This window comes from Danio aesculapii, chromosome 1, assembly GCF_903798145.1.
Source record: "Danio aesculapii chromosome 1, fDanAes4.1, whole genome shotgun sequence".
Taxonomy (NCBI): Eukaryota; Metazoa; Chordata; class Actinopteri; order Cypriniformes; family Danionidae; genus Danio; species Danio aesculapii.
The window spans coordinates 42,286,313-42,307,683 of record NC_079435.1 but is presented as its reverse complement, the minus strand read 5'-3'; the positions used below and the strand labels follow the sequence as shown (position 1 = coordinate 42,307,683).

At 35.1% G+C, this 21,371-nt stretch overlaps 1 protein-coding gene across 2 annotated transcripts in view; it reads right to left on the bottom strand.

Moving 5' to 3' along the window:
• tbc1d1 (TBC1 (tre-2/USP6, BUB2, cdc16) domain family, member 1) overlaps nt 1-21,371 on the bottom strand; it is a 160,588-nt gene that overhangs the window by 51,151 nt on the left and 88,066 nt on the right. Inside the window, exons 10-17 of one of the 2 annotated variants that reach the window (XM_056460767.1) lie at nt 19,645-19,736; nt 18,965-19,075; nt 16,389-16,499; nt 16,162-16,248; nt 13,472-13,752; nt 10,223-10,321; nt 7,702-7,821; nt 6,196-6,332 (exon numbers count right to left, since the gene is read on the bottom strand). In XM_056460767.1, coding sequence (XP_056316742.1) covers nt 6,196-6,332; nt 7,702-7,821; nt 10,223-10,321; nt 13,472-13,752; nt 16,162-16,248; nt 16,389-16,499; nt 18,965-19,075; nt 19,645-19,736 — 1,038 coding nt within the window. The remainder of the gene's footprint in view (nt 1-6,195; nt 6,333-7,701; nt 7,822-10,222; nt 10,322-13,471; nt 13,753-16,161; nt 16,249-16,388; nt 16,500-18,964; nt 19,076-19,644; nt 19,737-21,371) is intronic. The other variant, XM_056460766.1, reaches the window with a different exon arrangement.

The following is a 21,371-nucleotide window of genomic DNA, read 5'->3' as shown; positions in this document are numbered from 1 at the left end:
ATATATATATATATATATATATATATATATATATATATATATATATATATGTTATAATAAAATATATATTATTTACGTGTAATTGCAAATAAATAGTAAATAAATATAAAATTATGTAAAATAATATAGTGTTTGCAATATTACAGTGTTTTTACAATAAATGTGTGAGAATTAAAGTGCCTCCATAAACACACACACACACTCTTGGTCAGTTAATGTCTCTACATCACATAATTCAAGGCTTTCAACAGAAGGGCCATAAAACATTTCTCAAAACAGAAATTTCATAAGTCAAGAATCACACACAAACACACACACACCTGACCCAGTTCCAGTGGGGTGGAGCAACACATGTGTCTGTGTGTGTATGTGTGAAGATTGGAGATTTGTACAGCGGACACTGACGCACTTGGACACTCGGGCGCCGCTTACTCCCTTCACAAACACACACACGCGTACGCACACATATGCACACATACACGCACACACTGGCCACTCCCTCTGTAAACAAGTGGCGTTTCTGCCCAGACCAACGCCTTGGCAATGTGCAAACACAAATATGGAAGTGGGTCAATAAGGCCGATGCTTTCCTGAAGATGTCTGTCAACATGACCTCCTGCAAAACACCGCACCCAGCACATATATTACCTCATTAACACAAACATTACTTCATTCAGCACAGACACACACTTGTCGAGACACACCCAAAATATACTGGAGAAACACACAGATAGAGCATCGGCTCTCTTGGCACGCACTCTTCTTTAAGGAAGTGGCTCGAATTACTGCACATAGATCAAACACAGACTTTTCTGTAAATGACAATATAGCATTTATAAAATGAACGCTCCCTTCTCCAGAATCTGATACCGAATACTTTTTATTTTAGCACACAAATGCTGTAAACACATCTGTGGAAGCTGGTTTCCGCTTCAAAGTAAAAATATATATATACGTTTTTTTAATATTAGATTATATTGCAGTTTTTTCTGGCTTAAATTCATATCTTAAAGCCTGACTTTAAATATATTTCTAAGTCTTCTGAAGTTATATGACAGATAAATCTTAAGAAAACACCAATACGTAGGTTATACAATACCTTAAAGCAGCTGCAATGGGTTTCAAGTTATGTAACTGATTATATAAAATTGCTATTATGGCCAATACGTGCAATAAACTATAACCATAATTAATCTTCAAATAAAAAATACACTAATTAAATTTTGGTTGAATTGTTATCATTCAGTTTAATGTTATTGGTTTTATTTTTTCCATTCATTTTATATTATTATATAAACACTTTTTAATAATAAACAGCATTTTCAACCAACAAATGTGAACATTTATTTATTTTCTTTTCAGCTTAGTCTTTTTATTAATCTGGGGTTGCCACAGCGGAATGAACTGCCAACTTATCTAGCATATGCTTTACGCAGTGGATGCCCTTCTAACTGCAACCCATCTCTGGGAAACATCCATACACATTAATTCACACTCATACACTACGGACAAATTAGCCTACCCAATTCACCTATACCGCATGTCTTTGGACTGTGGGTAAAACCAGAGCACCCGGAGGAAACCCACGCAAACGTAGGGAGAACATGCAAACCCCACACAGAAACGCCATCTGACCCAGCCGAGGCTCGTACCAGCGACCTTCTTGCTGTGATGCGACAGCACTACCTACTGCGCCACTGTTTCGCCCAAATGTAAACAATATTGGCAAAAACATTTCCTATTAGTTTTCTGTCATGGTTTTGCAGTCTGTATTGTATTTTTACAGGGTTTGATTTGAGAATACTGTGTCAGAGGCAGAGTTGGGTGTAACGTCTTCCACAGTAACACGTTCATTGTATTCTAATTGCATTTTTGAGGAATGCAGTGATGTAACGATTTACATTTTAAATTTGTGTAATTGGATTACAGTTATTAAAGTCAAATACTAAATTGCGTTACTTGTGTTACAAATGAACTCCACACAGAAATGCCCACTGGCCCAGCCGGGACCCGAACCAGCAGCCTTCTTGCTGTGAAGCGACAGTGCTAACCACTGAGCCACCGTACAGCCTCCATGGCAAAATCATAATAGTTAATTTGTCAAAAAAACAAATTACACTTGTGGAATTTACATGAGAGCAAGGAAACACTGGTGTCTGAGGCTCACAGTGTGGCCATTTCCATATATTGATCCTGTATTATTTGACTATGCCTAGGTATACCCAGATTTTCTTGATAGGGCACCTTTAAGAAACCTCTGAAGACGCATGCATTTTATCAATACTTAATCATTAAATTGTCCAACAATAGCACTTATTTATTTGCACCAGACACGTTCTTATAATCACCATATTGTGTCTGGGAAAACAGTGTGCAATTCTGAGTGTTCATCAAGCTGGTAAGTGTGCTTGACAAACCACCTGTAGGAGATGCACTCTTTCTTCAATAAATGCACCTGACAGTTTCCTACGAACACTCCGCTACAAAGATTCACTGATAATGTACATAAAAATAAAAAATAAAAAACAACTTTACATCTATTCATTGCTGCTTTCTGGTGATTTAAAATGCTTTTTATTCTCATTTGTAAGTAACTAAATAACTTACAATCTGCTAAGTGAATAATGTAAATGGTAATATGCATATGTGTGTGTGTTATCACTTAGAATGAAAATGATTAAATCTCAGACTGGTACGACAGTTCACCTTCCAGCAGGACAATACCAAAGCACACCCCCAAAATATCAATGGAGTGGCTTCACAACAACTCGGTGAATGTCCTTGAGTGGCCCAGCCAGAGCCCAGAACAAAATCCTATTGAACATCTCTGGAGAGATCTGAAAATGGCTGTACACCGTCCAACCTGATAGAGCTTGTGATAAAGGTTGTGAATACTTATGTACATGTGATTTTTCAGGTTTTTTTATTTTTAATATTTTTATATTTAAATCTTTTTTCACACTGTCATTATGAGGTATTGTGTGTAGAATTTTGAGGAAATAAACAAATTTAATCCATTTTGGAATATGGCTGTAACATAAAAAATGTGGAGAAGTGAAGCGCTATGAATACTTTCCAGATGCACTGTATATGTGACAGTAAATATAGTCTACACCAGGGGTCTCAAACTGCCAGTGCGCAGGCCATTTGCGGTCCCCCTCCTCCTCCATCCAATCCACAACTGATGTCAAAAATATAGCAAGATTCGGGCCCCCAAAACCTATATTTTTGACTCCTTACCTACTGGACATTTAAAAGTTCTGTACTATATGTTCGGGTTACTTTCAGTTTCTCTCAGTGTGCGGTCGAGAGTAACGCACATGCAGATTTTTTTCTGGGGCTGATTTAAACGTTGAAATATATGTCCATAAGTGCTCTATTTTTACTAAAGCTCTATTTTTGAAAATATTCAAGGATCATTTGATTATAACCAGTTTTAAACCACCTGTATTGCGTTGTACAAACACATCTCCATGGCTTTGTTTAGCATAATTATTATTATCATTATGCCTATTATTAAATTGTAGTGTTTTCATAGCAATTTAAACTACCTCTTCAATATGTACGATAAGAAATAAAAAGAAGGAGCTTTGACTGCATATACTCTGGGGAAGAATGTCTGAGTGCATTAATTACATCAGATTTCTACTCTTCTGTTGTGTTTGAATGTTAAAGCGGCCCTCCTATGAATTGTTAGTCACTGATATGGCCCCCCGCCAATTCGAGATTGAAACCCCTGGTCTACACTAAGATTAGATTTAATTAGTTGCACAACACTACATTTGATTTATTAAACTAAATATGCCAAATTATGTAAAATATAGCTAATTCTATTTTTTATGACTGGATTGTGTTCATCAGCACTGTGGAAATCACAGAGCTCTATTAATGACTTGGAACAACATGAATCCGAGTAAATGATGACAGAATGTTCTTTTTTTGGATTAACTATCCCCATTAAGTTTTACATTGATGACCTTTTAAACAGATGGGCCGGTTTGTGCCTTTAAATAATTACACTTGGCTTTAAAAAATATTAAACCTCTATTAAACATCATCATAACTTCCAGGCATTTCATGTTTTAGGCCTAAGAACTTGTGGAAAACAGTGAGGATAATTATCTCTCACACACACCTGAGGGGTGTTTTGACATCAGGATCAGCCTTTACTGTGAGGTACTGCCAAGTCTAACGAGCTACCAACTTCAAAACAACAGACCTGATTTGCTGTTTTGGCAGTTCAAGAAAGACAGACATAAAACAGGTCAAGAAATAAAGGAGAACGAGCACAGTCAGAGTCACGTCTGGGAGCGGGGGGGAAACGAAGACAGTGATAATCCATGTAATTCTGTTTCTCTGCCAAAAGAAACATCAAGAAGCGTGTAGCCTGTCAGTTATCTGATGTGTCTTTAAGTGTAAGAGCACCACCTGGAGGACACCAGCTGTAATGATGGATGTACTGTAGATTCACTGTGTACAGTCAGTTGTAGTTGATAGGTGATGTTTTGTATTGATGTCAAGCTATAGATAGGGCTGAACAATATATTGTTTGAGCATCGATAACGCAATGTGTGTATCTGCAATAGTCACATCGCAGGATTAAATGATTTACATGGCATCTGGAAAGTATTCATAGCGCTTCACTTCTCCACATTTTTTTATGTTACTGTCTTATTCCAAAATGGATTAAATTCATTTACTTCCTCAAAATTCTACACTAATACCCCATAATGACAATGTGAAAAAGATTTTTTGAAATTGTTGCAAATTTATTAAAACATTTCCTTTGGCAGCAATTACAGCCTCAAGTCTTTTTGAATACGATGCCATAAGCTTGGCACACCTCTCTTTGGGAATTTTTGCCCACTCCTCTTTGGAGTACCTCTCAAGCTCTATCAGGTTGGATGGGAAGCGATGGTGTACAGCCATTTTCAGATCTCTCCAGAGATGTTCAATAGGATTAAGGTCTGGGCTCTGGCTCACTCAAGGTCATTCAGAGTTGTTGTAAAGCCACTCCATTGATATTTTGGCGGTGTGCTTTGGTTCATTGTCCTGCTGGAAGATGAACCGTCACCCCAGTTTGAGGTCAAGAGCACTCTGAAGCAGGCCACCACCATGCTTCACTAAAGGGATGGTATTAGCCTGGTGATGAGCGGTGCCTGGTTTTCTCCAAACAAAAAGCCTGGCAGTCACTACAAAGAGTTCAATGTTCTGTAAGGTTCTCCTCTCTCCACAGAAGAACGCTGGAGCTCAGACAGAGTGACCATCGGGTTATTGATCACCTCCCTGACTAAGGCCCTTCTCCCCGATCATTCAGCTTAGATGGCCGGCCAGCTCTAGGAAGAGTCCTGGTGGTTCCAAACATCTTCCACTAACAGATGATGGAGGCCACTGTGCTCATTGGAATTTTCAGAGCAGCAGAAATTTTTCTGTAACCTTCCCCAGCCTTGTGCTTCGAGACAATCCTGTCTCGGAGGTCTACAGATAATTCCTTTGTCTTCATGCTTGGTTTGTGCTTTGGCATCCACTGTCAACCCTGAGACCTTATATGTATGCCTTTTCAAATCATGTCAAATCAACTGAATTTACCACAGGTGAACTCCATTTAAGCTGCTGAAACATCTCAAGAATGATCACTGGAAACAGAATGTACCTGAGCTCAATTTAGAGCTTCACAGCAAAGGCTACATGTGATTTTTCAGGTTATTTATTTTTTGAGGAATTTTGAGGAAATAAATTAATTTAATCCATTTTGAAATAAGGCTGTTAAAAAATGTGGAAAAGTGAAGTGCTATGAATACTTTCCAGATGCACTGTATTAAAGGATAAAACAAAGATATTATTAAATATTATTATTTTTGTACTTATTTATACAATGATGACCACGTTATTTTACTTTTGATTGTTAAAGTTCTGTAATTGAATCCTGTTAGACTCCCCAGATAAACATGAAGCACTATTTATTTATTTATTTTTGCTTGTAATTTATTGTAACTTATGCAGATGCACTGCATTGAAAAAGACTTGATCATCCTAGCCAATCTAAATGAAATCTTTCCAAATAGAAATTCAGATAATTTGATGAAATTATATTCATATTACAATATATAATCGCAACAAAACCAAATATCACAATGTCAGGTTTTTCCAATAGCGTTCAACTCTACTTTACGATGTATAAAGTTATGGTTTTACCTTTGGCATCTGTGCCCTTCTGTGGTGTGGCGACTCTTAAGAAGATCTGTTGTCTCCATGAGTGTCTCCTGTTGCGCAATGGACTGTCATCACCAACAACACACACTGCTCCAGGACTGGAAAGGGCCGCAACATCACTACACACACATGGCAGTTGTATTTGAAATCATTTAGGACAATTACATTTGACATTTGCTTTTTATTGGCACGACAGCCCCCAGCTCAGTCTTTAAAAACACTGCAAGGTAACACTACTGTTGAAATGTTTTCTGATTGAATGTATATAATAAGTTTTTTATAATATGCTTTATTCAGAAACACAGCCTACAGACATTTTTCTTTTTTTAAAAAGTATATCTTACCTAACAAAATAAACTAACAGTCTTTGGTTTTGTTAAGCATCAAAAAGAACTAGAAATTGAGCTAAATTGAACATAATTTTAGTACACTAAAATTGACTAAAATGTAGTTTAGTATTTATATTTAGCATTAAACCAGAAAATGAAAGTGATTTAAAAAAACATTATAAAAACTATACTATAAAAAAACAAGAAATTAAAAAAAAAAATTGAATTTGAACATTTTAGTGCATTAAAATTTAATAAAACCAGAAAATGAAACTATTATTTACTTATTTACTATTCACAGACTATTAGTTCATAAAAACTATAGCGTAAATGTACTAAATTAAAGTAATTTAATAGTAAAATAATGGTGCAATAACACTGTAAACACAATAATACAAGTGCAGTTTTTAAACAACAACAACTACTACAGTGGGTCACACACTGAATGCACCGCAACACAGCGAACACATGACAATTGGAAGTATCGCACACCAGACACACACATTCGCATGTTATTTAAAATGAAACTATTCAGATGGCACTCTGTGGTGTGGCAGAAATACAAACAGTGTCCTAAGTCATAGCTAGGCACCGTGGACAGCTAGTTTGTGGTGCTGGTGTGCATACACTGATAGAAATATATGTTTACAATTCTAAAATGCATCCAGTGTGCGACCCCCTTACTACTACTACTACTACTAATAATAATAATACTTTTTTTTGTTTATGCATTACCATTCTTATGTATCAACTTACCTAAAATTCATAGTTTTTAACAGCTATTAACTACGGTTAGCTGTTGTGTACGTGTTTTCTGGACAGTTATTTGTGAGTTCATGTTTGTGAGTATGAAAAACTCAAATAAATAAAGCTTAAAAACTAACCTTGTTTTAAAAACATGGCCGTGCATTTTATTCCCAATTATGTAGAATAATATCTCTACTAACAAAACAAGCTAATAAGAACCCTGTCTTTTGGGAGAAAAAATATACATCAACAAAAATTAATTGCAGAAGTTGGTTTCCCATGCACATCCAAATTACTGCAAGTGATTTTCTTCTTAATTCCCTCTAATGCGCTTCCTGTGGCTGGTGCAGAAAACGAGCAGAGATGGAAAACAAAAAAATGAAGAATGAATGGTGAAGAAGAAACAGAGTACCTCTTCCTCTGAGAGTCACAGGTATCATCACTCTCCACTACAGGGGCCAGAAATTTGAGGAAATTTGGAACAGAGGAGGACGAGTGTAATCTCGCTCTAAAGCCACTCAGCCCTGATGGACTGAGAGAAAGAGCATGAGAGAAAGAGAGGACAGAGTGTAAAAGAGTGAAAGAGAGTGACAAATGAACAGCCACATTAGACTGAAGGAAACACATAAGCGGAAAACACTTTTGCTGTTGTAGGAGCAGCTTTGAGCACATTGGGGTGAATTCACCACACGACTATGCATTTCGGAAGCATACACAACCAAAATGGTTGCAATTTTGAGCACAGTGACTCATGTTACCAAACCAAAGTGTTCTGAAAGCACTAAAACCGGAATACTGTAGAATGGTGTTTTTAAATAAAAATAATACTCTTATCACTTAAGAATATTATCCACTATGAATTGATTAAAAGTGGGTGTTACATTCCAGAAAAGTACATTTAAAAATTTAAAATTTAGTGAACAAAGGAATGCAAAATATAAGTGCTTTTTAAAGGCTGATATTTTATTATTTAGCTATAATAATATCAACATATTAAGCATAGATACTAATATTAATACTGACGTCAGAGGCTCAACTAATCAAGACCAAGTCTAATTATTTAATAACACTAATATTATTTTGCTCAAATTATGTCTAAATAACAAAATTTTTATTATTAATCACAATATGTATTATTACATACTGTACATTATAATGATGAGAACTCAAGTGAATTCAGCAAAGGATTTTATTTTTTTGTGTTTTTTTTTTTAAGTAACTGTATAACATTTTCAAATTGCCCATTTATCAACCTTAATGTGAAAACACGCTCTTTTATTCACTTTATTAGGTACACCTTACTAGTACCGGGTTGGACCCCCTTTTGCTTTCAGAACTACCTTAATCCTTCATGGCATAGATTCAACAAGGTACTGGAAATATTCCTCAGACATTTTGCTCCATATTGACATGATAGCATCACGCAGTTGCTGCAGATTTGTCGGTTGCACATCCATGATGCGAATCTCCCGTTCCACCACATCCCAAAAGTGCTCTATTAGATTGAGTTCTGGTGACTGTGAAGGCCATTTGAGCACAGTGAACTCATTGTCATGTTCAAGAAACCAGTCTAAAATTATTCATGCTTTATGACATCTGCGATATCGTGCTGGAAGTAGCCATTAGAAGATGGGTACACTGTGGTCATAACGGGATGGACATGGTGAGCAACAATACTCAGGTAGGCTGTGGTGTTGACACAAGGCTCAATTGGTACTAATGGGCCCAAAGTGTGCCAAGAAAATATCCCCCACACCATTACAACACCACCACCAGCCTGAACCGTTAATACAAGGCAGGATGGATCCATGCTTTCATGTTGTTGACGCCAAATTCTGACCCTACCATCTGAAAGTTGCATCAGAAATCGAGACTCAGACCAGCCAACGTTTTTCCAATCTTCTATTGTCTAATTTTGGTGAGCCTGTGTGAATTGCATCCTCAGTTTCCTGTTCTTATCTGACAGGAGTGGCACACGGTGTGGTCTTCTGCTGCTGTAGCCCATCTGCCTCAAGGTTGGACGTATTGTGCGTTCAGAGATGCTCTTCTGCATACCTCAGATGTAACGTGTGGTTATTTGAGTTACTGTTGCCTTTCTATCAGCTGGAACCAGTCTGGCCATTCTCCTTTGACCTCCGGTATCAACAAGGCATTTGCGCCCACAGAACTGCCGCTCACTGGATATTTTCTCTTTTTCTGACATTGTCTGTAATCCCTAGAGATGGTTGTGTGTGAAAATCCCAGTAGAGCAGCAGTTTCTGAAATACTCAGACCAGTTCATGTGACACCAATAACCATGCCACGTTCAAAGTCACTTAAATCACCTTTCTTCTCCATTCTGATGCTCGGTTTGAACTGCAGCAGATCGTCTTGACCATGTCTACATGACTAAATGCACTGAGTTGCTGCCATGTGATTGGCTGATTAGAAATGTGTGTTATGGAGTAGTTGGACAGGTGTACCTAATAAAGTGGCCAGTGAGTGTAAGCATCAGCTTATAACATTCAAAAATAAAATTACAAAGATAATCATAAACCTATTAAATCACTGAAACTGGACTAAAAAAAACATAAGAGTTCATTTTATTTTATTTTATGAGCAAATGCGACTCTTCAGAAACAAATTGTTTGTTTGTTTTTTGGTAAGATCCAATTAATGGTAAGAAAATTGATTTCATTTGACGGGGTGGTTTAACTACAAAAGGCTATATCTCCTGCATCCCCAAAAAGCCAGCAATTAGAACCAGTCCCTGCATGCATTTAATTTAGTCAAATCCCCTAATGTGCTTTCTTCAGCTTTTACATGGAAAGTTCAGAGACTTCAGAGGAAAGAAAGACAGATAGCAAAACTATTTGATGTGGAAAATGTTTCCTAAGCTGTGTGTGAATGACAGCAGAGCAGAGAAAGGACACACATACACACACACACCTCACCTGCGCTTGAGAGGCCGTGTGGAATGATCAAGAGCGAAAGAACGAGGCCTCAGCGGCCGCTGACACACAGGAGAGGAAGAAGCCGGAGAGGAGGAAGGACTGAGCAAAATACAGAAAGGATGGAAAAGATAAATGAAGCCACAAAGGGATACAAAAAGCAGAGATGCACAGAATGAATAAAGCAGCAAACACAGTAGAGCTGCCCTCTAATAAACTTTTCGTTGGTATGTTGCAAAAAATAAAAAATAAAAAATAACACACACACACAGACACACCACACACACGCAAGTCCATACATTTTGATGTAACCTTGTAATGTTATACTTTGTATTACGCAAATGTTCAAGTGGTCCCCTTGATGCTATTTTTTAGCCCATCCATTAACACAACTTTGTCTGCAGCTTATTTTATTTTGTCCATTTATGTTAATTAGATTTACTATCTTAAACATTTATCATAATGATTAATATGTCTCTAATATAAACAATGTTACAAATTAGATTTCTTTTATCTTTGACATGATGACAGTACATCATATTTTACTAGACATTTTTCATGACACTAGTATTCAGCTTAAAGTGACAATTAAAGGGTTAATTAGGTTAATTAAGCAAGTTAGAGTGATTTGGCAAACCATTGTATAACAAGGGTTTATTTTGTAGACACTTGAAAAAAAACAATTGCTTAAGGGAGCAAATACTTTCCGCTTGTTAAGTCATGACGTATAGAATACTGTTTCCGGGTCCAAGCTGCTACTCATTTGAATTAAGAAAATATTTCTTTTTGTTACACATTACAAAATTACACCACACATTAAAGTGAATTTTTAAAAGTTACATCACACATTAAAGTGAATTTTATATAAAATCATGGTGTTCCCAACAGTCTCTAGACTTGCTGCATCACATACACCAATATTCTAGCAATTTATAAAAAAATCAATCACTTTCTGGCCACTTTCTGGCTCGGATGTATATATTGCGATCGTGATTTTTTTAAGTTATAAACCCTTTTCAAATGAAGTCACAAGGTGTTCGGTTTCAGTCCACACAGTGTATGCTTACTTCCGCCTACACAGAAATCCCATAGAGACCTCACCCAATCAGCTGTATATTGACTACATAAATGGTTAGACTGTGTCTACGGCTGTTTTTTGTTGTTTGCATTCAAGGTGAGACATCTGACATCTAAAGAAAACTTATAGATTATCCAGATATCCACTTGAGCCAAGAAAATGGGACTTTAAACGGAGTCTATTGCTTTGTGTTGCTGTCTTTACTGCAGATAAAGTTGGTATGTACTTGTCAGTGTTTGTCAAATAAAGATTTCAGATGTTTACACGGATGCTGAACATTTTTCATGTCAGATTTAATTTTAGAATTTTTTTTGTGTCCTGAAGAATAACTATTAAATAAAACTGTGGGTGTTTTACTGTGGTTGTTTACAGTGGATAGCTGATTCACAAACACATTCATATTACTCACATTCTACTGCTCAGTTCTCTGACACTTTTTATTCAAGTATTTTATTCATGAATATAAAACATTTAAGTCTATTTAATATTCAAATTAAATGAAATAAAATAACAGTGTTGTACAGTATGTGACTCTTAGTAAACAAACAAAATCATTATAAAAATTTACAATTGCAAAAATAACACCAAGATAACAACATTTTAATTTAGTATTATTAGTAATGATAAAACTGATTGCATTTATAGACGTACTTAGCAGGTAATTTTAAAAGATTTAATAAAGAATTGTACTCGTGCTGGAACATTTACATTCAACAGATAATAAAAATTTATATTCAGAGCAGCTTTAAGGTAAAAAAAAATTTAGGAATTAAAGTAAATTAATAAGTGAAAAGGTTGCAAACATATACTTTCCTTAATAAACAATAACTTATTCCTATTCTTCATAACTTAAAAAATCATTTTCAAACTTGGGTGAGTTTTCTATGGGGATTACTGTGTAGGCGGAAGTAACCATACACTGTGTGGACTGAAACCGAACACCTCGTGACGTCATTTGAAAAGGGTTTATACTTAAGAAAATCACGATCGCAATATATACATCCGAGCCTAATATCCGATGGCCAGAAGCCGCTTTGTGTGGCGTCACACTTAACAAGCGGATTGACCTTAAAATGGTTTTAAGAAATTAAAAACTGCTTTTATTTTAGCCGAAATAAAACAAGACTTTCTCCAGCGGAAAAAAATATTACAAAAAAAAATCAGTACTTAATTTGTAAATTAATAATTCCCCGAACAAAACCAGGAAATAAAAGTTACCGTGACCGACGTCCACCACACAATTTTTGTTTTCCCAGAACAGGAATAGCGCAAAAAAAGAGCATCACATTTCTGACCAGTTTTTGATTATTTTGTGTCATATATAACGTTTTACATCAGTCATGAATAATAAAAACATGTAGCTACAAACATAAACAATGAACAATCACTATTCAGTTCACTATTATTGTGAAGTGACAAAAAATTATTAAATGACTCACTCAGTCTAATCTTCAAGAGCCCACAGTAGCTCTTCTGTCATGTTTACTGGCTAACTTGAGATTGCTTTGCTTCATCTCCCGCTACCCTGATTCATTCGTGACGTTTCATCTTTACTGTGCCATTATTTATTTTCGCTGCTCACTGCGCACAAAAAATCACCAACCAATGACAGTGATTGTAAACATAGGAAAGCCAACTGGCTGAAAATATTGTTGAGGGTCAATAGTTAAACATGACTTTTGCTTTAACTTGCGCATGGTGACTACAGTCATGTGCCTGCACACACAATCCACACAGCATTTGCTTGCGCTTATTTACGCGATTAGGTATTCACCATGCACAAGTTAATGCCGGATCCATTAAAATAAATACCGGAACGTAAAACACGAATATCTGACATTTTCCAGAACAGGATCCGGCAAGATCCGGCTCAAATTAAGCACTGCAGGAAATACTGTGACAAATTCCTTGCTCTGTTAAACATCATCTTGGAAATATTTGAAATAGAAAAAAATTTGAAATAATTTTGACCTCAACTGTAAATAATTAGAAAATTAAAAATGTAAAAAAAGAATTGAGACAATTCATTCAAATTTGCAAAATTGGTAATTCGTATTTGGTCCACAGATACACAAATATGGAAAAAATGACCAAAAGAATCAACTAACGCACAGGCACACACACAGAAACACATGCACAAACAAACACACACAAATACACACACGGGGTCTCACTTGCTCTGGTGTGGGGAGTCTGTGCTGACGGAGTAGTGTCGGACCAGTTTGGGTTTGTTGGCAGCAGTGGGCTGTAGAGGAGGGAGGCTCGGCTCAGAGGACGACAGCATGGGAGAGTGACTGATAGTGCTTGCGCGTCTCCTGAAACCCTGAGGCGGACTCTCAGGACCCTCCTGACCCCTGTCAGAGCCTTCAAGATGCTTCAGATCCCCTGTGGAATTGTGGGAGCGCAGCGGACTGGAGGGAAGCAGAGAGCAGAGTGGCTCCTGCAATGATGTTTCCTTAAAAACGGAACAGAAGTTTGACAGAACGTAATAAATCATGCTGGAAACAAACAAAGTTGTAAAGAAGCATTTTTTAAGACAGCAAGTTCATGTGAGTGGATAGAACTGTGATTGAAACATCTTAAATAGAGTATCTGCAGGTTCCCAAGTGTTACATTTAAGACTTGAAGACCTTTTTAATACCACACAGAAGGAAATTTCAGACCAATTGTATAACATATTTTCATAGTAAAGAATTTGCAAAAAAGCACACAACTAATTAATTACCATCCTTTACACTCTTTATTATAATAATAGAACTAAATATCATTTATTATAATAATTGGGAATCACAAGTCACGTCCCTGGTCAGCTGATCGACACATCTCTAGTTCTTTATTTGCTAACCTATGGGTTGACACAGATTATAGAGTGAAATACCCACAAAATGTGCTTGCGCAAATGAAATCCCCATGAGCATTTATTTTATTGGGTTTGTTCTGGGTGAAAAATAGACAGAGAAACAAGAAACAAAATCTTCTTATGGGGTCGGTGTGACTGCAAGTTTAGGACATCTTTGAAAATCAGACTTAAGACATTTTAAGACTAATTAAAGCCTCTTTATACTGCTGAATTTAAGACTTTTTAAAGTCCCCCCAAAATACCTAAACTAACCATATGATTTTGTAAGCTCACATTGCCAGTTTTCTGGTGACCAATTCATCTGTGTCATTAAGAAAATTGTTTGCCATAATGCACTTCCTGTTTGTTTTCAGTTAAATGATCACATTACGTGATTTTGAGGAATTGGGCCTGGTTAACAAACTTAATCACGCTGCTCCAATTGTCAGTTTTGACAACAAACAGAAATGGTGAGCAGGAGGAGTCTGTTAAGTTGTAAAAACTCTTCTAAAACCCCTTTCCCCATCTTTCTGAATGAACTTTACTACATCTATTCAGTCTGCAGTAGAAAAAACAACCACGCCCACTTTTTGCTCATTTAAAATTCTGTTTCTCAAGGAACTGCTTCACAATATGAAAAAATAACGATCGCAGCTTCTGGTTCATTGGGACTTTAAGGATCTGCGGAGACCCTGATAAATAACAGATAGCTCTAAAAATTCCAGTATATAACACAAAGTTGCAAAGCAGTAATAAGCCTACATCAGTGAACAATAATGTGGTTAATAAGTGAAAAAATATCAATTAATTTTTATTTCTTCTAAAAGTAAAGATATAAAATGACAGACTTCACAACTGTTTACATGTTTAAAGAGGCCATTACTTTTATAGAAATAAAACTGATCAAACAATCCATAATTTAGTTGTATTTAATGGTGAATCGCTGCAATATTTGTGGGGAAGTGTGTAAACCTTTCGATTTTTTTAAATGACAGTAAAAAATAAAGGACTGAATTTGAAGATCCTGTTGTGTTTTCCGTGTCCTCTCTCTTTCATCCACTCCACATTTGACCATACTTTGCTGATTTGATCATACTTTAGCGAAAAAAACTATTTTTAATTAAACTACTTCAATATAAATGGTTAATGAGAATGTATATAACCCTGTTAAACTTCATTATATGTCTGCTAATATTCCAGGTGTGTGCTCTAAATGCTTAGATGATAAAGGTACACTACAGTATATCACTGCCCCTGGTATTGTCCTAAAACACAAATTTTTTGGTAAGGGATAATTGAAGGTATGGCAGAAATGTTTAAGATCAAAACCACTTTGAATGCCAAGCTCTGTATTCTTGGACTGTATCCTATGGAACTTACAATAGGAAAGACAAACAATTTGGATTTTGGTTTTCTTCAACTTAGAAGGGCTATTGCATTATGCTGGTAACGTATGGATGCTCCATCCATACAAATGTGGAAAAAAGAGATACTGAACTGTATTGGACTCAAAGGCAAGCAGAAAAACTTTGGCTATCTTTAAGAACCATATATGAAAATTATGTAAATTTTGTTTGCAAACATGTATGTTTTTATTGTATTATTGTTTTCGTTAATTTTATCATTATCTATTTTTCAATGTTTCAATTAATTTTTTTTTTCAATTATTTATTCATATTTTTAATTACTCATTTTATTTCATTTTTCAGTTGTCATTTGAATGTGTATATGCGTTTATGTACATATATATATATATATTATATATATATGTATATATATATGTATATATGTATATATATATATGTATATATGTATATATATATATATATGTATATGATATATATATATATATATATATATATATATATATACATCCACATCCATTATTATTAACTCAAATGAGTGTTTTTTGCTATTTAAAGAGTGCAAATTTGATGCAATTCTGCTCATTTAACGTCAGCATAATTTAGCTCAGTCTTAAATTAATGACAGAAAACATACAGATAACGAGAGTAATCTGCAAACCTGATGTGTGCTGCTCAGTGTGGTGGAACTGGAGGAGTTGCTCTCTCCTTCACTGTTTTCCCTCTGAGATTTAGACTTATTGCCACCCTGTTATATGAACATAAACAATATTAAAGTCCATTTGCACAGTTAAACATACTGAAGTCACAAAATCTGCATACCAAAAGGCCTGCATACTTTGAATGTTAGGTGCAGATGAGGACATAATGTACAAAATGTGCACGTACCTTCCAGATCCCCTCCAGTGATTCAGTGAGGGATCGTTTTGCTCTAGTCTTGAACTCCTCCAGACGCACACGACTAGAACTCGCACTGCTTTCAGCGTTCACAACAACATCCTGAGAAGTGTAACATATGCAGGTGTACACTTTTATATATGAACAGGCACTGACATCAAATATTCAAAACAACCAGGCTGTACATTTAGCAAGGTTCAAACTTCACATTGCTTAATATACTATGTCTGAACGATATGGCCAAATAAGAACAAAACAAAACAAAAAATTATAATACACGACATTGGTAAGCTGGTAATTGTAATGAAAAGTTTAAAAACAGTAATTCTTTCCATTTGTTTTGCTCTAGAGTAAATAGTTAATTTAAACCAACTCTTCTATTGTCAAAACATAGATAAACATAGTACAGTTTTAATACTGATAAACATTTATAAAACTTATAAATATCTGTAAACAGAGAAATTTAGTTCTCAATCCCTAAAGGTTCTAACTGGTGATTTCAAATCAAGATTTTTGTTCCTTAACTTTGAGGACGTGATGCAAGTGTATATTTATACCAAGTAAAACAATAATATCTTGTAAAAGTAAAATATTTTATTAAAATTAACCACTGTCACTGATAAACATGCCTTTATTTATCCAAAATAATAGATAAAACCATGCAAACAATACCTCATTACCATTTTGAAATGTGAGTATTTACACTAGTACAAAAACACTAGGCTATATATATCAAATTTAAATACAAATGTACAAATTCTATGGCTTAATATCAACAATTACTGTTATTATTTACTATGTTTAATATATGAATAGATTAATTAAACAATACAACTTCTATTTATATCTACCAATCCTGCCACAACTGCAGTTACTGGTGCAACAGTAAATCAATTATAAATCCATAAAATAACCCTCTAACTCAGGGGTGGGCAAACTCGGTCCTGGAGGGCCGGTGTCCTGTACAGTTTAGCTCCAACAATAATCAAACACACCTGAACAAGCTAATCAGTGTCTTCAAGATCACTAGAAATCCATAAGCAGGTGTGTTTGACTAGAATTGGAGCTAAACTGTGCAGGACACCGGCCCTCCAGGACTGAGTTTGCCCACCCCTGCTCTAACTCATAGGTCTCTGGATTCTGGGAGGGTCGGACCTCTGCACAGTTTTGTTCCAACCCTAATCAAACACAGCTGATCCAACTAATCAAGGTGTTCAAGACTTCTATGGACTATTAAGCAGGTGTGAGTTGGAGCTGGTTAGCTAAACTATGCAGAGCTGCGGCCCTCCAGGAATTGGGTTTGAGACCTATGCTATAACTGTATGTCCATGGCAGTGTTTCTACTGTTTGTCAGTGCTGTTGAGAACATGAGCGTTGTTTCATCTGGTTTCAACAAATTTGCAAAGTGTTGTTAGCTAAATTCAAGCTCTTGTCTTGGCCATGTCTCTAATTTGAGAACTATTTACATGTGGAAAAAAAATCTATAAAATTCCACTGCGGTCTAGTGCAATTTGCACACACAGGTAAACAGTTTGCATTGCAAAAATGAGAAACTGCTTTGAAGCATAAACATTATAACGAGCATTTAACAACTCACTGGGCTACATACTGTAAATGCCCAGCTACTGTTTTTCAACCAACGGTAAACTTCTAGGGAAAGCTTAATGTGACTAATTTCAATTTCATATGGTTCCTTTTACAGCATCGACAATGTAATGTAATTAAAATACATTCAGTTAAATAGTTGTTCAAGCGTAAAATGCGATGAAAGACAGTGTAAGCACTAGCACCAACAATAGCAGCAGGCTAGCACAGAAACTACCGGGGTAAAATACTTGAAAAATTCAGATGAAAAAACCTCTAAATGCCGTCTGAAATTTTCCTCCTGTGTGTATGTTCAGTAACATCCCTTTCATGGCAAAGAATAAGTGCTTTTCCTGGTCTTTGAAGTGAAATATCTCAACATAAACAAAGGAGGCTGAGAAAAAGTTTCTATTTTCGATGGAAATTTCAGCTGGCACTTAGAGGTTTTTGCATCTGAACTCTTTACTTCACTATTTTAAAGACATGGTAGGAGAAAATGGAATTTAATGCAGTGCTTCCTGTAAGGCAGGTGTCACCAATCTGGGTCCTGGAGGGCCGGTGTCCCAGCAGGGTTTAGCTCCAACTTACCTCAACACACCTGCCTGGGTGTTTTAAGTAGATCTAGTAAGACCTTGATTAGCTTATTCAGGTGTGTTTGATTAGAGTTGGAGCTAAAATCTGCAGGACGCCCTCCAGGAACAAGTTTGGTGACCCCTGCTGTAAGGTCTGAGACCCACTTTATATCGTATATCTATCTATCACTGATTTTTAAAGAAAACTGATCTTAAACATGGCAGTTTTGTAATGGAAAGACAGTTTATCGGAAGCACTTGAGCTGACTAACTGAAAATTAAAAGTCTGTGTGCATATTCCCCACTGATCAAGGAAAAAGTTATATTTGGAATGTTTATAATTTTATAGCCCAGCTTATGACAAAAGGGACATAATGAAAGTGTCCATCAGTCCATAAAATGGAGGTTTACCTTTTTTGTTTGCCCGTTGTGTGTGTGTGTCTTTTGTCTGTCCTCGTACATCCGTCTTAGACATGAGACAATCAACTCATTTTCCTCCTGATCCGATTTAGGCCTGGCTTTCTGTTCAAACACAAAACATGAAGGTTTCATTTCTCCAAATACCCACAAGGTGGCGTCAATGACCTTACAAAACATACAGTGTGTGATAAATATGACCAGCAGAGAGCAGAAATATAATGATACACACTTCACAAAAAAACCTATATGCTAAATTGCACATTTTAACGTGACAAAAATTATTACATATCTAAAAATGATGTGAAAACTGGGTCATATTCATATCATTTTGCACTGTATTTGTGTTCAAACTTCCTGTTTGTTCTACCCTAAAAGAACAATACGACACCTAAATCTGTCAAAAAAAAAAGCTTGGAAGTTCATGCTCTGAAGATATCGCTTGCTGTACTAGGTTGATAAATGTTCATGCTGAGTTTAGTTTCAGGATGCAAGACTAGTGGACAAACTGGTTTAATTTATACAAGTCACACCCTTTAAACAGTGAAACACACATTCCTCAAATGCCACACTTGAAGGATTTGACACACACTGTTAATCCAAAGAATAGGGAAGCTAAAGCGTATTTGTGCGGTGTGTTGTAGCGGTTTGAGGACTGAAATAACTGAACTCACCATGGTGCTCTCAAACACAGCTGCCTGCTCCTGATTATCCAGACCAGCCAAATGCTTCTGCAGTTCCAGCTTAGCTTTGGATGGATGAAGACCTGCACATAAGCAAACACAGTCATGCCATCATCTACAAAGAGTCAAAGACAAGTGTGTACTGCTGTAGCCTGAATTAATTCTGAATTAAAAATATATTCTAATTTATGATCTAAATAAAAATATTTTGTTATTCTGATATGATTACAGTCAGTTTTGGGGAAGTTACTTCAAAAAAGTTAGTCATTACTAACTTTTACAAGTATTTACTATCAGCCACTAGTAATTGCCTACTTAAAATTGTATTTAAATTACTTTTTCTAACTATCTTCTCAGAAAAAGGTAATTTAATAACACAATAAGTCATTTAATTACCTGAATCCATACTATTGGTGTAACGCATCACAAATCTCACGGTTCGGATCACATTATGAACCATTTTTCGGATCAGCCAAAAAGGGCAGGACACAGACAAATATATATACATACATATATACATATATATATCAAAATGAATCAAAATGAACTGAGCCCAAACTGCTTTCTGCATTTTAACTACAAATGCTTTGACGGTCAAGTTGATGAACAACAAAATGTTAAAGATAACTGGCTTGAATATTGTTTTAAACAGTGTGTCACATTTCACTAATATTTACATTCATATATCTGTCATATTTCACTGTGTTATAGTCTTTTAAATCAACAGCATGATAGCACAAAAGGAATACTTCACACACACACACACACACACACACACACACACACACTTCCCTTTAGTCCACAGAGCACACCCACTCACAAGACCACCATCTCAAAGTTCATGTTTTTGAGGGCATTAAGTCACAGCAAGAAAAAGAAATGCTAGACGATGATGTCATCTAAAGCTCCACAACCACCACTCAGCTAAAACAGAATAATTAGTCATATGGTGAGATAAACTGTAAGAAACAGCCTATATATATATATATATATATATATATATATATATATATATATATATATATATATATATATACATATATATACATATATATATATATATATATATATATATATATACATATATACATATATATATATATATATATATATATATATATACATATATATATATATATATATATATACATATATATACATATATATATATATATATATACATATATATACATATATATATATATATACATACATATATATATATATATATATATATATATATATATATATACATACATATATATATATATATATACATACATATATATATATATATATATATATATATATATATATATATATATATATATATATATATATATATATATATATATATATAAAATATATATATAAAATATATATAAAATTTTCTTTTTTTATGGTAAAAGAAATGGCCAATGAAAAGTTCAGTTATAATTCTATATAACTCTGAATTTAATTGCCCATTCTTTTCACCAACAAGACTGAAAATTCAGCTTTGCATCAATTATGATAGAATTTCTACTTTACAAAGCATCTTACAAAAAAAAATTAACATTTTGAATGATTTTGAGTACATGTTTTTTCTTATAAAAAAATAGAAAATGACTAACTTTATGAAAGATATTTCGCCCTTTCATTCAAAAAAGCACAAACTAACCTATTGGTATACACAGAGAATCAACAACTATAGACCATTTTGAGGGATGTACTGTAAA